The sequence below is a fragment of the Trachinotus anak genome, unplaced genomic scaffold, assembly GCF_046630095.1.
Source record: "Trachinotus anak isolate AG129_WGS33_773 ecotype Australia unplaced genomic scaffold, CSIRO_AGI_Tana_v1 ptg000021l, whole genome shotgun sequence".
NCBI lineage: Eukaryota > Metazoa > Chordata > Actinopteri > Carangiformes > Carangidae > Trachinotus > Trachinotus anak.
This window is the reverse complement of record NW_027273872.1, coordinates 28,677,501-28,700,119: the sequence shown is the minus strand read 5'-3', so window position 1 is coordinate 28,700,119 and position 22,619 is coordinate 28,677,501. Positions and strand designations below refer to the sequence as shown.

Sequence of the window (22,619 nt, the reverse complement as noted above, 5' to 3'; positions counted from 1 at the left end):
ATTGGTGCAATTGGGGATCAGGGGGATCAGTGACAGTGGGGCTTGTCTTGTTCATCTTTAAAAATGATGAGACTCTTATTGTCTTTCATGAGCTCATTAGCTCCAACGTTTATTTAACTTTCCGTAAAACACGTACCCCCAGACCCGCCACAGGAAGTGCATGTTATGTGACTCACCATCACCAGCCCCATCTATTGGTCACTAGTAGGAATGACACTTTAATATCGACACATCCCCCTTTCTTTGAAGTTATTAACTATGAGCACAAGAAAACATATGCCTTAACACACTTACGTAATACCATTACGATAAATCAGAATTACAGTAACAACAATAACATTTTCATTTCTATATCAACTTCTTGTAAACTGTTATCTCTAGCTTGTTTTTGTTTTTAACTGTTCACCATATTTTCAATTAACACCAAGCTCTTATACACAAATAAACACATTTCAAAACCATACAATCTTTTTTTTTATTTTTTTATATGAACCTCAGCATCCAATACGCTGATTTAAAGATGAAGTTTAACTGGTCTTTTGATCTGATGTTCAGACCGCCTCACTACAGGTAACTCTGTGGAAACATCACTTTTGTCCACCTGCACATGTCCATTTGATTTCAACTCAGGCACCGTGTCGGCCTGTGACACAACATTTTTTTCTTCGGCATTATCATACAGTGTCTCTTGAAGAGTCTCTTTGGTTTTCAGAAGGTTGCGACGGTTCCTTCTGAACACATGTCCATCCTCAGTTCTCACTTCATAAGACCGTGGTCCTACTTCTTGAAGAACTGTAGCTTTCCTGTTCCATGCATCCTGGTCTTGGATTCTCACTACATCATCCTTTGCAAGTGGTCTGCGAGCTTTTGTTGACTTGTCATAACGCTGTTTTTGTTTCCATTTCAGATTCTCCATTTTCAACTGAATCTCAGGTCTCCTCTTGCTCTCTGTGTGGCAGGGCAGTGTAGTAAGCAGCTTGTGATTCATCAAAAGTTCTGCTGGGGAGAAACCACAGTCAAGGGGGGCAGACCTGTAGCTCAGCAGAGCTAAATATGGATCTGACTTACTGTCTGTGGCCGTCTTCAAAAGCTGCTTAATGATGTGCACTCCCTTTTCAGCTTTGCCGTTTGCCTGTGCATGCTGTGGACTGGATGTGACATGATGGAAACCATATTGTTCTGCAAACTGCCGCCATTCATTGCAGCTATAACACGGACCATTGTCACTAACTACAGTCTCTGGTATTCCATGCCTAGCGAATATGGACTTTACATGAGTAATGACACTGTTGGCAGTTGCACTTGTGAGCAGAGCAATTTCTGGGAAATTGGAATAGTAATCAATAACTAACACATAATCTTTCCCATTACAATGAAACAAATCTGTTCCTACTTTCTTCCAGGGTTCAGTAGGAAGATCAGGAATCATCATTGGTTCCTTTGCCTGCTTGCTCTGGTGCCTTTTGCATGTTTCACATTTTCCTATCATGTTTTTAATGTCCTTGTTTATGCCATGCCAGTATACAGAGTCTCTGGATCTCCTTTTACATTTTTCAATTCCCAGGTGTCCCTCATGTAGTTTCTCTAGTATTTCCAGTCTCATGCTGTGTGGAATGACAATCCGATTGTCTCTTAATAACAGTCCATTTGCCACACTTAGCTCAGATCTGATGTGATAGTACTTTGGACAGGACCCTCTGGGCCAGCCAGTTTGGAGGTGTTCTATCACAGCTTGCAGCTCCTTATCTTTCGCAGTCTCCTCACTTATTTGCTTTGATTTAGCATCTGACACTGGCAGAGACTCAACTATCATGTTCACATGATTTTCTACTTCTTTTTCAGTGGAACTCACAGGACTCATCTCAGGAGCTCGTGACAGTGCATCGGCTAACACTAGATGCTTGCCAGGTGTGTATATCAACTCGAAGTCATACCTTTGCATTTTCATGATGAGGCGCTGAATCCTCGGCGACATCTCATTCAGGCTTTTCTTGATGATCGACACAAGAGGACGGTGATCTGTTTCAACTGTGAAAGTGGGAAGTCCATATACATAACAATGAAATATTTCCAGTCCATAAGTCAGTCCAAGACACTCTTTTTCAATTTGAGCGTATCTGCTTTCAGTCCTGGTCATGGATCTGGAAGCATATGCTACTGGCTTCCAGGCTTCTCCTCCTGCCTGTAACAAGACAGCACCAAGCCCGTCCTTTGAAGCATCTGTGGAAATTTTCAGTCTCTTGGTTGGATCGTAATAAGCCAACACAGGAACAGTTGTCAGTGTGGTCTTTAATGCATTCCACTCACTCTCATTCCTCTCTGTCCATTCAAATTCTGTGGAATCATGAAGGCGCTCTCTCAGTGCTGACGTTCTCACTGACAAGTTTGGTATAAACTTTCCAACAAAGTTTATCATGCCCATCACTCTAAACACCTTTTTTGTCAGTAGGGCGTGGCATGCCTAGGATGGCTTTTATCTTCCTTTCATCAGGTTCAATGCCCTGAGCAGACAGTTTGTCACCCAAAAATGTTATCTCTTGTACACCAAATTGGCACTTTGCACGGTTTAGTCTCAGTCCATTTTCACGTACTCTTTGGAGCACTTTGGTCAGTCTCTCATTATGTTCTTGAAGGGTTGAACCCCAGACGACGACGTCATCGACATAACAGTGGACCCCTTCTAGTCCTTCCAACATGTTGTCCATGGCACGATGAAAAAGCTCAGAAGCTGAGATTATGCCAAATGGCATTCTGAGAAACCTGTATCTGCCATAAGGTGTATTGAAAGTGCAGTATCTTGAACTTTCCTCATCCAACTTGATTTGCCAGAATCCCTGCACTGCATCAAGCTTTGAGAAGTATTTGGCTCCTGCCATTTCACTTGCAGTCTCCTCACGCTTTGGTATCTGGTAGTGCTCACGTTTTATGTTCTTGTTTAAATCTCCAGGATCCATGCATATTCTCAGTTCATTGTTTTTATTCTTTTTATCCACGCACACCATTGAGTTTACCCACTCAGTAAGTTCCTCCACTTTTGTGAGGACTTGGAGCTGAGACATCCTGTCCAGTTCTTTTTTTAGACGCTCTGGAAGTGGAGCTGGAACTCTCCGTGGCGCATGAATTACTGGTTGTGCATCGTCTTTTAGTTGGATTTTGGATGTGTATGGCGAGCATCCCAATCCTTTGAAGACATCATCATAACGCTGCACAATGGAGTCAACTGTGCATGAGTGCACACTTATTGCTTCTGAACAGTTCATGTGGTGCACTCTCCTCACCAGGTTCAGTGTCTCTGATGCAGCTCTGCCCAGCAGTGACTCATGGCCCTCAGGTACGACTGAAAACAGCACATTGTAAGTTTTATTCTTCACTGTTACTTTTAGTCTGCACTGACCTTTGCTTTCAGTGTCTTTTCCGTTGTAGTCCTTCAGTGGCACGCTTTTCTTTATTATTTTGGGCTTTTCTTTCATAGCACTGATTTCTGTCATGCTGATCAGGTTTGCTTGTGCACCTGTGTCAATCCTTAGTGCTACTATAGCTCCATTTATCTGAAGTGACACAAGCCACGTGTCTCCTTTTTCTGAGCACTTGTCATTTTCCTCTGTGTCCTCCTGCTGTTTGTGTATTATCACATGACACCATCCGGACAAAGAAAGTCTCACTCAGCTCAGTCTCTTCCACTAACCGCACTGATTTGGGCTTGCCTTTAGAAAGACAGATTTTTTCCATTGCATTTTGAACCCTTCCTGCCACACGCAGGACACTGCGGGGCTGCTGCCTGCCACCACAGCGCCTGCAGGAGCAGCTCGCATCTTCTGTGCTTTTCTTTTGTGGCGTGAATCTTTTCATTTTGTTTTTAACCACCGCTACCTTTACATTCCCATGTCCGGCAGTGAGGCCCGTCTCTCTGGATGTCTGCGTGCTGTTGGCACCGTCTCTCCGCCTCCTCCCGGAGCAGCCGCTCCCTGGTCCGCTCATCATAGATCCCGTACACGATGTGATCCCGGATCATGGAGTCTTTCAGATCCCCGAAATCACATGATTGCGCCTTTAGTTTTAAATCAGTCACAAAGCAATCCAAAGTCTCTTCAGGCTGTTGCATCCTCGACCGGAACACCTATCTCTCATATACTGTGTTTTTTCTTGGCGAGCAATGTGCCTGGAGCTTCTCCATCACCACGTCGTATTTACCTCTGTCTTCAGGCGCTGCAGACTCGAACGCATTGCAGACTTCAGTGGCCTCAGGAGCCGCTACTGTGAGCAGCAGCGCGACCTTCCTGGCGTCGGGTTTTGAGTCCGGTCCAAAGGCAGCCATGTACAGCTCAGACTGCTGCTTGAAACCCCGCCAGTTTCAGTCCCTCCGGTGGCCTCAAAGTCTCCATCTCGAGTGAAAAATGATGCTTGCCTGCCTTTTACTCCTGGTACCATGTCTTGTTCATCTTTAAAAATGATGAGACTCTTATTGTCTTTCATGAGCTCATTAGCTCCAACGTTTATTTAACTTTCCGTAAAACACGTACCCCCAGACCCGCCACAGGAAGTGCATGTTATGTGACTCACCAGGAAGAAGCTATTTTTGTGGCGAGAGGTTTTGGTCCTGAAGGACCGCAGCCTCCTGCCAGAGGGGAGTGACTCAAAGAGTTTGTGTCCAGGGTGGGAGGAGTCAGCTACAATCTTCCCTGCACGCCTCAGAGTCCTTGAGGCGTACAGGTCCTGGAGGGACGGAAGATTGCAGCCAATCACCCTCTCAGCAGAGTGGATGATACGCTGCAGTCTGTTATTGTCCCTCTCCGTGGCAGCAGCGTACCAGATGGTGATGGAGGAGGTGAGGATGGACTCAATGATGGAGGTGTAGAAGTTCACCATCATAGTCCTTGGCAGGTTGAACTTCTTCAATTGCCTCAGGAAATACATCCTCTGCTGAGCTTTTTTGATGAGGGAGCTGATGTTTAGCTCCCATTTGAGATCCTGTGTGATGGTGGTTCCCAAGAAGCGGAAATGCTCCACGGTAGCCACGGGGGAGTCACACAGGGAGATGGGGGTGGGTGGGGCTGGGCTCTTCCTGAAGTCCACTATCATTTCCACTGTCTTCAGAGCGTTTAGCTCTAGGTTGTTCTGCCTGCACCAGGTCACCAGACGCTCAGTCTCCCACCTGTAGGCAGACTCATCGCCATCAGAGATGAGTCCAATGAGAGTGGTGTCGTCTGCAAACTTCAGGAGCTTGACAGACTGATGGGTGGAGGTGCAGGTGTTGGGGTACAGGGAGAAGAGCAGAGGAGAAAGAACGCAGCCTTGCGGGGATCCAGTGCTGATGGTCTGGGAGTCAGACACGTGCTTTCCTAGCTTCACGTGCTGCCTCCTGTCAGACAGGAAGTCGGTGATCCACCTGCAGGTGGAGTCAGGCACGCTCAGCTGGGAGAGCTTGTCCTGCAGCAGAGCCGGGATGATGGTGTTGAAGGCAGAGCTGAAGTCCACAAACAGGATCCTGGCATAGGTCCCTGAGGAGTCCAGGTGCTGGAGGATGAAGTGGAGAGCCATGTTGATGGCGTCATCTACAGACCTGTTGGCTCTGTAGGCGAACTGCAGGGGGTCCAGGAGTGGGTCAGTGATGGATTTGAGGTGGGACAGGACAAGGCGCTCAAATGATTTCATGACCACAGAGGTCAGGGCAATGGGTCTATAGTCATTTAGTCCTGTGGGCCTTGGTTTTTTGGGGACAGGGATGATGGTGGAGGATTTGAAGCAGGCTGGCACGTGGCAGGTCTCCAGTGAGGTGTTGAAGATGTCCGTGAACACTGGAGACAGCTGATCAGCACAGTGCTTCAGGGATGATGGAGAGACAGAGTCAGGACCGGCTGCTTTGCGGGGGTTCTGCTTCTTAAAAAGCCTGTTGACATCTCTCTCCAGGATAGAGAGAGAGGTTCCTTTGGTAGGGGAGGAGGGGGGCTTGTCCCACTGTCTTTCAAAGCGGCAGTAGAACTCATTCAGATCGTTGGCCAGACGGAAGTCGTTAGTGGAGTGGGGGGGTTTAGGTTTGTAGTTTGTGATCTTTCTGAGCCCTTTCCAGACAGAAGCAGAGTCATTGGCTGAGAACTGGAGCTGAAGGTTCTCAGAGTACAGACATTTAGCTTCTCTCACCGCCTTGCTAAACCTGTACTTGGACTCTTTAAACCTGTCCCTGTCCCCACTCCTGAAAGCTTCCTCCTTTTGCCTCCTGAGCTGACTGAGCTTAGCTGTGAACCAGGGTTTGTCATTGTTATAACTCACCCTGGTGCATGATGGGATACAGCAGTCCTCACAGAAGCTGATGTATGACGTCACAGCCTCTGTGAACTCATCCAGACTGTTGGAAGCAGTCCTGAACACCTCCCAGTCAGTGCGGTCCAAACATGCCCGCAGATCCTCTATGGCTTCACTGCTCCACTGCTTCGATGTCTTCACAGCAGGTTTACACAGTTTTAGTTTCTGCCTGTATGTGGGAATCAGGTGGACCATGACATGGTCAGAGTGGCCCAGTGCAGCCCGGGGGACGGCGTGATAAGCACCACTGATTGTGGTGTAACAGTGGTCCAGAGTGTTCCCCTCTCTGGTCGGGCAGTTAACAAACTGTCTGTATTTGGGCAGTTCGTGGCTGAGGTCACCTTTGTTAAAGTCACCAAGGACAATAACTAAAATGTATCCTGTTAGACATTTGTGTTATATTGTCATAATTACTGTATGATTTCTTGAGTTATAGTCACAGTGACCTTTGACCTCCAAACTCCAATCATTACGTAACATTCACTCATCTGTCAGAAGCTTTCATCCAAAGTGACATCACTGAAGCATCAGTGCAGAAGAGACCTGCTGTCAGCACCAACTTCACCCAAGTCCAAATGAACTTTTATGTTTGAAGAAATGTCCTCAAGGTGTTCCTTCACGAGAATGAGGCACTACTTCACTACTTATTTTTACAATAAAGCATTAGAGATTAATATATTGATGCCACGGTAACAGAGTATATAAATAAACACACTCATTTGTTTTAAAAACTGGACACAAAGTGCAAATGTTTTAATACTGTATGATTTAATAATACAGTGAAATCATCAGAGAAAAGTACAAGTCAACGGTAAAATCTAAATCTGTGAATGAAAATAAAGATGATCAGGGGTTATAACAGCACATAAACATAAAAGACATATAGAACACATACTGTGTTCTGGATGAGGCCTACTGTTGAGCACACTGGTTCTCCATACTGCTGTTAGAGCTGACATGGATCATCTCCACTGCTCTTGGTTTCTTCACTCTCTCCTCTCGTTTGTTCTCCCCCTGGTTCTCCATCTCCTTCTCTTTACAGTCAGTCACAGGAGAGCTTCAGGGGAAAACACAGAAATATCATCCAATATTACTCGATATTGTTCCTCAATTCTGCCTCCTGATCTTATATCAGTTCAATCTTAGAGTCAGCTTCACTGTAATGATCTGATTGGTTTGAGTTTTAGTTCATATTTAGTCAACAGAAACCGTTGTTATCAAGTCATGTATTTTTAGTATTTGTCAAATTGCAGGTCTATCAGGTGTCCTGAGGTCTGTACATCATCACATCCAGGATATCTTTCTGTTATCTGGCTACACTGAACCTAACCTCGGCAGTCCTGATCACCTGGTCTCAAACTATTATGAAGACGTCGTGCAGAAAGAAAAAAGGTTTTCCAGGTATTCGATTGGTCAGTAGTTTGGCTGTTGACAGGTTTTGATCTGTTCTGGAGCAGGTTAAGAGTTTAGCATCAGTTACCATGGTAATTTACCCTTGTAACAAGTGAACGACCGTCATAGGACTGAAACCCATAGTTGAACCTGAAGTTACCTTGATGACCTCAGTTCCTGGTTTAGTACAGACCAGTTCTACCATAACATCCAGGAGGGAACATGACAAAGAGAAACACATGATGGTTCTTTATTGTAATATACTGTAATAACTGTAATATACTTTTAATCATATATTTATTGACAACTGTTCATTTGTGTTGATGATATTGAACATTTCCTCAGAGTTTGTGTTGATAAAATGAACAGTGTCAGTGCAGCAGCTATATCACAGAGTCATCATGAGTTCAGACACACCTCTGTACTGAAGGTGTCTCAGACTGAAGAGGAGTGGACTGTGAAATCAGCCCGACAGTGAACTCGGCCGTAGACAGGTAACACAAACTACAGTGAGATCTTCACACACACTCACCTGGGGTTGGGAATCACAACAGGCTCATCTCCACTGATCCTCACACACTTTGCCCCCCGAGGCTCAGTCGGCTCTGAACCTGTGAACATCAGTGAACCAAGCTCTTTACTTTGCTCTTGTTGTTGTGTTCATGTTGTAATGTGACTTGTATTAAAGTTTTGATGCTGCACACACCTTGTGTGGAGCTTAGTGCCTCAGCTGTAGAACAGATGTCAGCCTCGGGGTCTGCAGTCTGATTATGTGTGACATCCATCTCCATGGTAACAGCCTGCTCACCCTTGTTTGGGGCGATGTCCTCAGGGGAGGGTGTGATGTCAACAGGAAGTTTCTCTTTCTTTCTCTTCTGGATCAGATTCTTTTTTGCGTCTAAAGATAAAAATACATCACAGTCTAACTTTAACATTTTAAACGTTCATCCAACAAGTCACAGGTTTCTGCCCCCCCCCCCCCCCCCCCCACCTGAGACATCTGCCAACGCGCACATGTGGGTCTGGTGTTGTTCTACTGACCTCTGGGTTCATATTTGTGTTGAAGCTCCTCTACTCGTAGCTGTAGTTTGATCTTGTCACTCTGAGCCTGCAGCAGAAACACACAAAGAAACAGTTTGACAAACATCACAGTAAAGCAGCTCTCCCGAGTGGCAGCTGTCGGGGGTGGAGGAGGAGGAGGAGGAGTTTCCTCTTTGCATATGGACAGCAGTGTTTGTTATTAACAGTTAGAATATGAATAGAAAATATGTATCATTTCTTCTGACACAATCAATAATCAATCACAAGAAGCTTCACTTCCTCCATAGTCAACATCCTGTGGATGGGACAGTGCCGAAGGCTCTGCTTTCAGCTGCATCTGTACTGGACCAACAGATGCAGTATTTTTAACAGTGTTTAAACCAACAGATGCAATATTTTTAACACGATTTAAACCAACAGATGCAGTATTTTAAACAGTGTTTAAACTAACAGATGCAGTACTTCAGGAGGACACTGACTGTCTGAGCCTTCACCTGTTTGAGCAGCCGTTCAGATGTGAAGAGTTTCCTCTCCAGTTCCAGAGCTCTCTGACTCTCTGACAAGGACTTCATCCTCTGCAGGGAAAGCTCATCTCCTAGACGCTCTGCATCCTTACTGAGGACGGACACACGCACGCACGCACGCACGCACGCACACACGCACGCACACAGACACAGAATCTCAGTGAACTAAAAAGCCCATAAATCAAAGACAGGCCCATTTGAGCTGCCAGTGTTTCTGTATCCAATCAATCATTTTAACTCTTCACAAATCAGTAATTAATTTTTGTTGCTAAGCTACAGCAGACACTGATCAGTGAAGCATCACTCATGAGGATAAAGAACCATGTGACTGACAGAGTGAATCTGTCCTCTGATTAGTTTGTCTGATGAGAAAAACAGCTGGCTCTCTTTCACAGGTTCACTCCAGTTAGTTTTGTGTCAGGGTGGTTTGATGTCACCTCTCTGTGTCTGTGACAGTAAAACTCATATTACCAGACTAAAACAGTCTGAGAAGCTTCCAGTGTTTTGTCTGCTACATGACAGAGATGAGAAAACCAAGCAGTGTGTGATGAGTCTCACTCACACAGTGTTGTTGAGCTTCATCTTGAGCAGGTCAGTGTAGTAGGTTTCATCTTGTCCATCACAGCTCTCTGCTGGAATTGGATTAGCTGGCTGAGACTTCAATATCATCTAGACACAGACACAGACACACTTTTAAGTTGTCAGGTGTGCCACAGTGTGATGATAATCTTTATCATCATTTGTTACCTTCTCTCTGACAGTATCTCAGAATCTTACTACATTAGTTGTTGATAAGAAGAAACGTCTCCATGAGTTAAAAGTGCAGTAGGTGATTCTGAAGAACACTGTTGATATTTATACACCCCTCCCTTCAGTGCTCCTTCAGAAGCTCCGCCCCCAAATGCATAGACAGGCATTGCCAAGGTAACAACACAGTGGTGGAACCAGAGCATCTAATGCAGCTTTCAGAGTTTTCCAAATTGCAACAGGACACACCACTATGCAGCGGGGAGCTCCTGCTGTGTGTTTATCGTTCCCACACGGATGTATCTTTCCAGTGCTTAGAAACAAGCATTAGCATTAGCCCTGCTAATAAGATGTTGAGCAGCAAGAAGAGGTTGTGGGTGCTCTGTGGGAACAGCTAAGGGAATTTAAGCTTATGAATGGGCTCCGTTTCCACAGCGAACCATCAGCATCCCCATCAGTCTGTTCTGCTGTGAAGTATACAGCGCCATCACACCACCGCCAGCAGGCGTTCCTTCCATGCAGTCGCCTTAACATCTCTACATCTCTTGTCTGCAGTCCCAATCAATCTCATTCAGAACTCCACACAGTCTGGTGGTGACAGGAGGGCAGACTGCTCCTTCTCCTGGTAATCCTTAAATTGGCACTATCTGTTAAACTGTGCCAGATTAACTCTCTTGCTCCCACTGCTGCATCTTCCCCATCTCCCTCCTCTTCTTTCCCTTGTCCTGAGCATGTTGCTGATTGGCTGAAGTAGGGTTGTGTTACTTGGTTCAAGCCAGTTTGTTAATTTCTCATTTACAGAGTCAGGACTGTGCATGAACACCAGATGTTTGTTTCAGCAGACACAGAGCAGAAAGCCAGCAGACCACGAGGTCTGTCATTCATTGGATCTGTGTGTCATCAGAATCACTTACACCACCTTTAATTCTCTGTTAACTTTTTTGTACATCTTATGTCCTTTTGATTTGGACTTCTTTATTTTTTTCTTTCCTGTTAATATATAAAACCTGCAGGTGAAGTAGCGCTCACCTCCACCTTCTCCAGTCTCTGTAGTTTACTCATAAGACTCTGGATCTCTCCGTTCTTCTCAGAGAGCATGGACTGGAGTCTCTCCAGCTGAGCAGGATCAGCCCGGGACCCCTGGAGCTGCATCAGAGTGGCTATCTGAACCTGAACCAGTGGCATTCAACAGTCAGTTAGAAACAGGTTATAAACACAGTACATGTTTATATTTATCCAGTTGCCTTCTGTGACCTTCATGCGCTGCAGCTGCTGTTTGCTGAAGGCATGTTGTTTCTGCAGGGACTGATACTGGACTTTCATACTGATCAGCTGTCTCTCCATCTCAGCACGCTTATCCTCCAGCTGAAACACAAACAGGAAACACATGCACACTGGTTTCTACAGGGTTACGTTTCTGCATTTCATTTTGACCCCTTTACCTTGTATGCCAAACATTTTGGGGCAGGACGGCATTCTCTTGGTTCTCACCTCAGCAAACAGGGAGTTCCCTTTACTGTTGGGATCCTGAGCCTGCTGTAGAACCTGGTCCAACTGGATCTGGAGGTCCCGGTTCACTTCACGTGATTTCTGTTCCACGACAGAGAAACGCAAAGACATATGAGCGCGCACAAACATAATGAGACACATACACACAAGGGTCAGACACACAGTGCTGTCCATCTTCATGTGCATCATGAATGTGCAGCTGATAAATCTGCAGAAATGATGTGATGCAGTCGTGTCAACATGAAGCAGAGTCCACATCTGGAGGATCCACGACATGAAGAAGTGAGGAACCACCCAGTGTTAGTGTGGTGTTCCTAATAAAGTGATCACCGGGTAAAAAAGTTCAAACATGAACCACTGGCAGATTCAATCCATCTTAAAACAGAACTGTCAATCATCGGTCTGTATTAATAAACCATGATAACAACAGAATATTATAACACACAGACCAAAGGTGAATGAACATCTGGATGTATTTATCTCTTAACTCTACACTTGTATTTAAATTGATCTTTATTTACTTCTAAAGCATTGAACCAGGAAACAGCCTCTTTCTCTCGATCCTCCTTCTCCTCTGTGATTCGCTCCAGGTGACGCTGCAGTCTGCTGTTGGTCAGCTCCAGCTGCTGCTCTCTGTACTGAGATTCCTGCAGAGTCTGCTCCAACTCCACCTGCCACACAGAGAAGGTCACCTTATCTACTGCTGCAGCTCCACCTGAGGGAGAACAGCACATGTGAAGCAGCAGCAGGAGATTAGGTCAGGTCCCTCACCTTAATGGTCTCCAGCTCCATGATCTTCATCTGCACCTCCATCACCTCAGACGTCATGGACCTCTGGGTGTGTTCGTTCAGAGTTTGCAGCTCCTCCATTTTGTTATTCAGAGTCTCCGTCTGCACCTCCAGTTTGTGTTTCAGCTGCTTCTCACTGAGCTGAGACTCGTCCAGAGCCGACTGCAGCCTCAGCATCTGAGAACAAGCACATCAGCGGTTAGTGCAGACCACATGTTTCTATCTCTATACTGCTCATAAATATCTTTTAGAGGAGGACACAGAAATACAATCTGCACTTTCAGAGGGAAGAAGTTTACTACACAATGAATTCAAACTCTTTCATTTTCCATATGAATCTCAGCATCTTTTCTACAGAGATGAGACAGCTACAGTTTGGGCACCATGATCCTTCTGTCTGAATGAGCTGCAAACATATGAAAGAGCAGAGACACTGCAGTGAATGTTCTTGAAATAACATGACACTTCATGGATAAGTTATTAATCTGGTAACTAGAGGGAAGAGAACAACACTTATGTTTTATCACCTTATAAAGTTGTTAAAGCTAACATGTTAGCAAACAGCTGCCTGTGTGCACATCAGCAGACACTGAGAAACATCAGCTTTGTTTGAGGAGTTAATGAGTTAATGTTAGTCCTGTCACAGATAACCACAGTATAAAGTTTACCTATAGTTCACTGTGGTGGACAGTAGGAGACAGGTGTGTTTACATGATCAGACCACACTGAGCTTTAGTAAGTTCCCCCACAGTAAAATCCACATCCTGAACAGAGCACTGCCACGTTAACATTCACTCAGCCACAGAGAGCGAGGACGGCAGCACACAGACGCTTTTCACTGCACGTCTGTTGGATGTGAAACTGAAAAGTCAAAAGTCAAGTCAAAGTCAGCTTTATTGTCAAAAGCAGCATATTACTGAGCCTGTTTTCAAGGCATAGGAGAGTTGAAGGGGGTTCAGGGAGAGACTTCACATATTACTAAACCACCTTAAGTTCATATGATAATAACTTTAGAACCTGCCTGACAATCACAAGGTTTTAGTTTTATTCAATATCACAGTGATACAGTGACTGTACATCATGATACACTGCAGACAGGAGCTGATCACAGCTGATCACAGCTGCTGTTAAAGGTTAAAAAAAAAACAGGGCTGAAGTTGACTCATTGCAACAGCACTTTTCCTTTCTACAGCTCCAAAAGTATTATGGGAACTGTAGAAGAAAGGAGGCTGGTGAGGGGGTGGGGGCTCCTACAATGAAATAAGATTCCACCAATATGAAATTCAATAAAATAGAAATCCATATGTGATGGTCAGTGCTGAGGATCACCACAAATAAATTAGTGTAACACTGAGAGACATCATCTACACTGCTACATTACAGTGGAGGTAGAGGAAGTCCCAGGCCTTTTTCACAGCATTCTGACTTATGATGTAGGAGAAGCACATTAATGACAGTTCTGCTTTATTCTGTGGTGTCCGAGCCCTGAAAAAAGACTCCTGTGTTTTACACCTGTCAGGTCCTGGTGTACCTTGTTGTGGAGCTCACTGAATGCCATGCTGTGGCTCCTCTCCAGATGTTCCTTTTGTTCCTGAAGCTGCTGTTTCTGCTGGATCTTTACACAGTCATAGTCTGACTGCAGTGACTCCAGCAACCGAGTCTTCAGCTCCACTTCCTTCTGCAGGGAGTACTTGTCCTGCTCCAGGGCCTGTGATGCACACATCACACAAGGACAGGTGGAGAAGATTAAAGACAGAAGATTAAAAACAGAAGTCTGTGTGGACAACCCAAGGGCCTCACCATTAACCGTTTTATCCTAAAGAAATAGTTGCTATAAAAACTGCTGACATCTGAGTTGGGGCAGAATTATCTTAAGTGAGAATCTCAAAACCTGGAAACAGAAAACTGTGTGGGTTTTAACCACTGGAGATCAGAGAGAAAATGTGTGAGATTTGTCATTTAGGTTCAAAGTGCAGTGGCATACCTCAAGTGCATTAGTCATCTCTACTCTCTGCTCCTCCAGTCTGTTCTGCAGTTCCATCTGCTGGTTGAGGAGGTCAAGACCAGCCTGAGCAGCCTGATGGACCTGCTCCTCCCTCTCCCTCAGCTGGCTCCTGAGCAGCTCAATCTCCTCCTCTGCTGCCATCTGGACAGAAGAGGAAGAAGGTATGTGTCATTCTTCAAGCACCATCTGACTGCAGCCTAGCATATGCCTCCCTACATCTTCAACACAGCGGCCCAGGTGTAACAGCTTCATACTGCTCATTAGTGAAATTGTATGCTGTTCAAGTCCAGGTCTTTCAAAATGGACACAACGCAAGATACACAGGTTGCTCAATGTCTGCATATTTGGAAAAAAATGAATAAAATTTGATTCAAGTAATTTAGCTAATTTATGTGCACTTGTTTCAGTGCGAGAGTCTCCTGTGTTTAGCTGTCATTTACGTTTGTCTCCTCTCCTTTGCTTCCTGTCTCACCAGAGCAGGTCAACAACTCATTATGTTAAGTGCAATAAAAGCTTCTAATACGTGTTATAAATCCTCCTAAAACCAAAGACTGACAGACGTCAACCCTGAACATCTGAAAGTAATGACACAATATCAGTGTTGGAGCAGTTTACCTCGAGGAAACCCTGCACAGGTTAGACATTATTTTATAAATGTGCAGTAGTGGGTGGGTTATCCTGCTGGTGGGATACTCTGATCAGTGTTACCAGATTATGGGGCTGCTACTTATTCAATTTTCAATGTAATACCAGAAAATTTAAGACTAATATAAACCCTAACTGCAAAACCTAACTCTTAATTATTTCCCATATGTTAAATGAGTGTTTGCTGCACACTTCTGTTTGTGTGATATCCCTTGAATAACTGTACCCACCAATTTGAGGTCTGGTCCACCGCCACTACAACAAACTAAAAAAAGGGAACAATAAGAACAACTACACATCTTTGGTGTCTGTCTGCAAGGGAGTATCACTGAGGCCTTACAGCCTGGACATCCACCAGCTTCATTAAGAGGACAATGTGAAGGCAGACAGGTTGTCTCTCTTAAAAAACAAATTGGCAATCTGTCGTTATCATAATTTTTAACCCTCAAATATTAAATCAGCATTGGTGTTAAAAACCCTGTTTTGGTTGGGCTCTTATTCTGACAGTCAGCTGCTCAGGAGGATTACACAGTCACAAGATTATCAGACTTTCTAACCTGCATTTACTACTAATTTCAACAGACTGTAGAAAGAAAAAAGAAAAGATGTGGAGCAAATAACTTAATTTCCTAATTATCCCTGAATATATTTATAATCCCTTTTAACTGGGTTAATTAAAGCACACTGTTTCTTCTCACTTTTGCAGATATAATCTCTCACACTAATGCCATCTCAGCAGCAGTTTATCTGCCGGTCTGCACCACTGAAACATGTCACAGCCTTCAATGTAAAGTGTTGAACCTCATGTGTCTCATATTATCACCTGAAAGACACATTAACAACACACTGTTCACCTCTGAATCCTCCTCACATCTGCTGCTGTGATGTTACATATACTGTTGTTGGTGAACACCATAAACTTACAAACCACAGGTGAATGGATAACTCTCTGCGGTAAAAGAAAATGTGGAAAAGTCTGTTTAACCTACAGCCACTGGAGACGTGGATCAGTGAACAGCTAACAGATCTGTTTGTTTTCACCAGCTGCCTGATATACAGTGAATAAACAGACGGTTCAATAACTAGCTAAACACCGTTGACAGTAACGGCGCTTCAGCTATTTTCCCAGCTTCTTTTTTACGTTAATGGTTTAATTTTCCTTCAAGTGAGGTAGAAGTAACAATAAACACCAGGTACTGACAATTACAAACGCTACAAAATGGAAATAACAACTAAATGAACATGTTTACCTTGTCAGTGAACAGTCCTCCGTCAAAACTACTAACCGCCAGTTCGGTTTGAACAGTTTCAATGAACTATCGCGATACGAGATTGCCCGAACGAGACTAGTGCCTGATTGGTCAGCGAAGCGTCAGTGTCTTTCGTAATTACAGGCTGATAAACATATAGACATATTTATGTATATATGTCTTTGTTTCATATATGTCTTTTTTTCTAATCGTTTAGTGAAGAGACACAGGTGGGTGTGGTTCATTTAGAGGGGGTGGGGTGGATGGATCAACAATCACGTACAAAATGTTACAATAGCTCCATCTACTGTGATGGATGGTAAACAGCTTTACTTAGTAATAGATGCTCCTCCACAAACCTGCGACTGCCACACATAAAAAAAATCAGTGATAATAAAGGTTCAGTTTTAAAGTCGCTGCTAATGACTTCAAATAAAATAGTTTATTATACCAAAGAAATCGGCGGAAAGAGAAACGAATACAAGTAATACTATGTTTAATGTAATATCTCCCAAGAACAGATATCAGCAGCTGAGTTCATGCATTTGTTTGGTTGGGTCTTGTGGACCGGTTCCTTTTCTGTCTGCAATGATTTACATTCTGCCTCTTTCTGTCTCAGTGAAACAAAGATATGACTATGTCATATTAATTCTGTGTCTCAGTTACGACAGTGGTGGAAAGTAACTAAAAACATTTACTCAAGTACTGTAGTTAGGTAGAATTTTGAGGTACTTGTACTTTGAGTATTTCCATTTTATGCCACGTTATTCCACTCCTACAGTTCAGAGGGAATATTGAACTTTCTACTCCTCTACATTCATCTGACAGCTTTAGGTACTAATTATTTTCAGACGAAGATTTTACACAAGCTTTTATAATACAACACACTGCTAAAGATTAAACCAGTGGGTTTAAACTTGTCTGACGTCTTACTAAAAGCAGCGTGTCACAGTATGACAGTTGTTAACAGCTCCACCAAGCTGTGACTTTTCCCTCTAAACTTCTCACACAGCTATACTTCAGAATTAATCATCTAATGACGTCATGTTTGATCATCTGTCAGTACGTGGGACCAAACCAGGACTTTTACTTTAATACTTAAACTACACTTTGTTGCTAATACTAATGTTGGCTGCTTTTACTTTTTATTCTTGTAATTGAGTATTTTTACTTAAGGATCAGGGTACTTCTTCTCCACTCACCCTTCATGATTCCACACTGCATCCAGTCAGTGTAATGAGTGACTGATAACTCCTGTTTTTCCATGATGTAATTTCTGAGATTATCTACCTGGACTCACTCTGCTCACTAAATAAGTTGTTTACCTTTGGGTAGCCCTTACCTTCATCTAAAACCTCATTCATGTGTTCTGTGTAGATGATACCTATATCTGAGGTTCATCTGGTGAAAGAAGATCAGTAGATTTGTTGTAGTTTAAATATGGAAACTGATGTACAGCTGTTCATTCTGGTCAACAACTACAGTAAAGCGGCTGATGAAACTCAACATGAAAAATAGATGATCAGTAGAAGAGTATGGATAAAAAGCTGGAAAGATCGTTGGAAGTTGATCACAGTTTACATGCCTGCATCATTGTGGTCTCACAGTGTGACTGGCAGGAAAACCAGGAATATCCCACCAAAATGTCCAAGAACAGTCCTCATCTGCGGCATATTGCTTCCATTTGATTTGAGACATATTGTCTCATAGATGAATTTATCGATGTAGTCGGATTTTGGCAAAGTCTGCAGGCCTGCATGGTGGTGTCTCGTCTGGATGGAGCAGCCCGTGTACATTTGGTTCCCTTTTAATAGTGGACATGTTGACACAACAAACTGCAGGGAACACATACTCCCTCTGAGGACTACATTTATGTTTTGTAACGTTTCACTTGAAAACCCTCCTAAAATATTCACATTTTTACAATCAAATTAAACATTAAACAAAAACATACTGACTTCACGCAAAATGATGCACAGCTAATAAACTGCACCCTGCACATGTTACATTATACAGCTGTAATGTAACGTGGCTGATGATGTGTTGTGTTTGTCGACCTTCATTTGGACTTTTGCAGCAGTGAGTAGCTTGTGTGGTGTGATGCCATGTTTGCGATGTTAACACACTACACACTGAAACACTTTTAAATTTGCATAATAAATGCAATCCGTACACGGACAGTTTCTGTCATTTCAGTTTAATTCAGCCTTCAACACATTCACTTTTAATGTATTACACTCGACCCACAGTTCACACACGATTCATACCAGATTTTCACTGTTACATGTCGGTTCACTCTCAGTCACTCTGAACACAAACACTGGAAACCACTGATGGTCCACACACGGTTTCAACATGTGTTTTTACAGAACAATGTAAAACAAATAGTGTTAATATTGTCATCTGTGAGGAATCATACATCTAGAACAACTTACACAACGCTGCTGTGTTCTCATATTTACAGTCAACAGTTTGTTCTCCTCAAGCTGCAGCGATGGAGGCGTCGTCCAGCTGTCGACCCTGAGGCTGAGGACAAACAAACAAGCTCTGAATATCCTCACATCCATAGAACAATGACTGAGGTGTGCACTAACTCAGAGGTGTGTGCACTACCTTGACAAAGATGCGCTGAGGCAGGAAGCGCCTCAGTGTGTGTATGTTGGTGGTCGGGCAGCGGGGCAGGCTGATGTTGAGCTGGGGCAGTGTTTGGTAACCAGCCATCAGAGGGTAGTAGTTATACACCATCTGCTGCTCTGAGCCAGGGAGGATACGGAGACGCACCTGCACACACGCACGCACACACATACACAAACAAACAAACACACAAAAACACACACACACACACACAGTGTAAATGCATCTTCTTGTCTTAACTATACTTTCCCTCCGTACTTTGTACAGGGTGAATATAATGGTTGGTTCTCTCTCTCTTTTCTCCTCTCTCCTCCCCCCTCCCCCCCCTTTTTTTATCTCCTCCTAAACCCAACCGGTCGAGGCAGACGGCCGCCCACCCTGAGCCCGGTTCTGTTGAAGGTTTCTTCCTGTTAAAAGGGAGTTTTTCCTCCCCCCTGTCGCCAAGTGCTTGCTCTTTGTGGGAACTGTTGGGTTTTTCTCTGTAACAAAGTAAGGTCTTGACCTTGCCCTGTAAAGTGCCTTGAGATAATGTATATTATGATTTGGCGCTATACAAATAAAATTGAATTGAATTGAATTGGATTGAGCCAGTTAAACAGTAACAGTATGAATGTCAAACTGCAAACCTCTGACTAGTCTCTGGTCTCCAGGCACGCCATAAATCACGACAACCTTAGTCAGTGAAAGTGGACTCTGGGTCTAGATCTTTAAACGTTAGGTTGGGCTCTTAAAGTCTGATGTGAAAGCTATGAATCAAACTCTGGTTAGAACCCACACCCCTTGGGCTGAGACTGCCTGAGGGGTGAGCTGCCTAAGTCCATTCTCATGGACTCACAGCGTTCCCGCTTAGTCCGCTTAGGAACAAACCCTAAAGTTACAGTTAAAGTTCACGTGTCAGTATAAACACATCAGTCTCAGGCCATATTCAACCTTTAATATCTCGATACAGCCCAACTCAAATATTATGATATAAAACATTATATATATATATATCCTTGTCCCCCTGATATAATGAAACGTATCACATATGGCAGAAAATAGGCCCAAGCTCAATGGTGATTCAAAGCCTGAAATTCCTCATCTGTTTTCATCAGATCTGATCCAACATTACTGTTCTGTTTACAAACAGGAAGCAAAGGTTATAAAACCTTAAGTCCCAAACCCACAATGATAAACATGTTTTACCATTGCACAACCAAAACAGAAAGAGGACAGTGCTTTTGTTTTCCCAGGTAGCTATACGTGATCTACTGAGACAAAGAGAACAGAGCCGAACCTGTTTGAGTCCAGAGAACATGAAGGCATCAGAAGGTTCAACAGCCATCTCCACCTCCTGCACCAGAGCCGTCCTGTTCTCGATGTGGTACCGGACTGGAAGAGACTCTCTGACTCGACCAAAGGACGGTAAATCTACTGCCACATGATCACACACAAAACAGCTCACTGGTTAGGGTGAAATGATAAAGACACGATTTACTGAAAAGAATAAAAACATATCATAAGACATTATTACAGGACATGAGACATGTGATAAGTGTACTGAATGACTGACCAGCGTGGATGTAGAGAGGAACAGACTCCAGGATCACATGAGGTAGAGTGACTGTGGTCTGTATGAGAGGAGTGTCTGCACTGGAGGGTTTCCTGTCCAATACAAGTACAACACAGTTAAAGGCTGGAGACCAGGACTCAAGTCTACAGAACCAAATTCAAAATGCAGTTCAGTACAACCCTGCTGACAATGACTTGTTTTGACTGTTTCAGTTACATTGTCCTGGACCAGTACAACACAGGACAAATGAAGAGGATGTGTGTGTCTCCAGAACAAGTAGCAGTTAGTTTGGTGAGCTGCTCCAGATAGACCTTGGTCTACTGTGTAAGATGTTTTTAATGCACATCAGTAGATGTATTTAGAAAACACAAGTAAATATTAAATACCATTTACCATGTGAATGCTCAGTTAATGCTTAAAATAATATAGATATTTCTAGTTATCTAAGCATTTCTTTGCTTTTATCCTGATAGAAACAGGGAGAGAGAGACAAGAGGACACGCAGCAAAGGGCCAGAGGTCACAGTCAAACCAGGGGCGCTGCGGTTTGGACAAAGCCTTGATGGTATGTGCTCTACCAGGTGAGTGACTAGGCACCCCAGTTCTCTACACATCTGACCTCTTTCTTTTTTTTATGTAATCTTGGAATGATCAGCAAACCAGTGAGAACCAGCAGTGATAAGCAGAATCTAAATCAATACCATGCCGTTTAAAATCTCGTCCAAACACACACAACACTCTGCAACATCATCTTACAGTGTGTGTGCGTGCCTGTTTTACTACTTTTGTGAGGTCTGCTATACCTGTGGGGACCAAAACACTGGACAGTTTAAGTGGCTACAATAAGGGTTAGGTGAGGGTTTGGGCTGAGGGTAGACATTCAGTTGTGATGGTTAATGCTATGGTAAGGGTTAGGGAATGCATTATGTCAATGATGGGTTCCCACAAATATAGTAAGACAAAGATGTGTGTGTGTGTGTGTGTGTGTGTGTGTGTGTGTGTGTGTGTGTGTGTGTGTGTGTGTACCTCCTCCATGATATCAAGTACTGTCCGGTAGCCACCGTGTTATTGCTGTTGGTCAGTGGTGGACATCGGAGACAGAAACACTCACTGGCACACTCACCTGTCTGCAAAACCACTGAACACACACACACACACAGTTCTTATAGTAGTGGTTATTACATTTCACTTCACTTTGAATGTAAAATATGCTGTAAGACAACAGTGGTCTGTACCTTCCTGTAGCTGCGACTGCAGCTGTGGTGTGTTGCTGGTCATAGTGAGGAGCTGCAGAGAGGAGGAGGCCAACACCAGAGGCCAGGGAGACGAGGAAAAGATGTCTGTCATCAACAGAAAGGGAATGTCCACTGCTACACGGTCCAGAGGTTCAAACTGCAATCACACACAAACCAAGGATGGGATGGCTGCTACACCATCACCACCGTCCAGTGCCTGTGGTGATACAACAGCTATCTAAACACTGTCCACTTCATTCTGCTTCTTCCCTTCAGTTTCCTCTAACAGACACTGCTAAACACTAACCGTATTGATATTATTATATATATTCATGCTATATTTGTATCCTTCTTTTTGCACTTTCTATTTACATATGCATATTCATAGTATATTATTATTTATGGTATTTATATCTTGCCATTCTGTATTTTTATTTCTATTCTGTCTACCTCAGTATTCCATTCTATTGCATTTTTGTATTCTAATACACCAGACTGCTGTAACAACCTAATTTCCCTTCGGGGATGAATAAAGTCATCTATCTATCTAAAAAATACTGAGGAGTAAACACGTAGGATTAGAGAGCTAACTTGGCTATGCAGTTTGTTTCAGCTACTCACCTTGGTGGAGACAAACTTGACGGACACCTCAAATGGGACCACTGTTTCTATGGTAACGGTCTCATCCTGGAAGACAACAGAACAAGAGACGAGTGAAGTAGGAAAGAAAAAAAGTAATGAGCATCTAGACTAGAGATTCTAAACTAGAATCACCCCCTCCTGGTTGTTTACCTCTGCCAACCAATCAAATTGCAGGAAATATGATGACAGTCTCTCCTTCCCAAGCGTTTTTACAGAGCATTATGATGTCACAGTGAAGTTGACCTTTGACCCTTTGGATATAAAATGTCATCACTTCATTTTATTTTGTTAGATGTGTGTTAAATTGTGTCATAATTTGTGACTGAATTCATGACTTACAGCCAAAAATGTATTT

The 22,619-nt window shown here is 43.6% G+C and overlaps 2 protein-coding genes across 3 annotated transcripts in view; both read right to left on the bottom strand.

Annotated features, from left to right (window-relative positions):
• Positions 1-7,049: 7,049 nt before the first annotated feature.
• On the bottom strand, positions 7,050-16,378 carry spdl1 (spindle apparatus coiled-coil protein 1). The gene is made up of 14 exons (XM_071506967.1): positions 16,203-16,378; positions 14,287-14,448; positions 13,834-14,010; positions 12,285-12,479; positions 12,035-12,184; positions 11,496-11,594; positions 11,259-11,369; positions 11,034-11,174; positions 9,820-9,926; positions 9,228-9,348; positions 8,734-8,800; positions 8,399-8,590; positions 8,225-8,303; positions 7,050-7,357 (listed from the first exon to the last, which is right to left on the bottom strand). The coding sequence occupies exons 2-14, from the start codon at positions 14,446-14,448 to the stop codon at positions 7,213-7,215; spliced, it is 1,746 nt and encodes a 581-aa protein (XP_071363068.1). The 5' UTR covers positions 16,203-16,378; the 3' UTR covers positions 7,050-7,212.
• A 2,005-nt stretch (positions 16,379-18,383) lies between these two features.
• trappc11 (trafficking protein particle complex subunit 11) overlaps positions 18,384-22,619 on the bottom strand; it is a 17,117-nt gene continuing 12,881 nt past the window's right edge. Inside the window, exons 24-30 of one of the 2 annotated variants that reach the window (XM_071457087.1) lie at positions 22,244-22,309; positions 21,623-21,779; positions 21,414-21,525; positions 20,389-20,480; positions 20,113-20,249; positions 18,816-18,983; positions 18,384-18,728 (exon numbers count right to left, since the gene is read on the bottom strand). In XM_071457087.1, coding sequence (XP_071313188.1) covers positions 18,684-18,728; positions 18,816-18,983; positions 20,113-20,249; positions 20,389-20,480; positions 21,414-21,525; positions 21,623-21,779; positions 22,244-22,309 — 777 coding nt within the window. In that variant the 3' untranslated portion in view covers positions 18,384-18,683. The remainder of the gene's footprint in view (positions 18,729-18,815; positions 18,984-20,112; positions 20,250-20,388; positions 20,481-21,413; positions 21,526-21,622; positions 21,780-22,243; positions 22,310-22,619) is intronic. The other variant, XM_071457088.1, reaches the window with a different exon arrangement.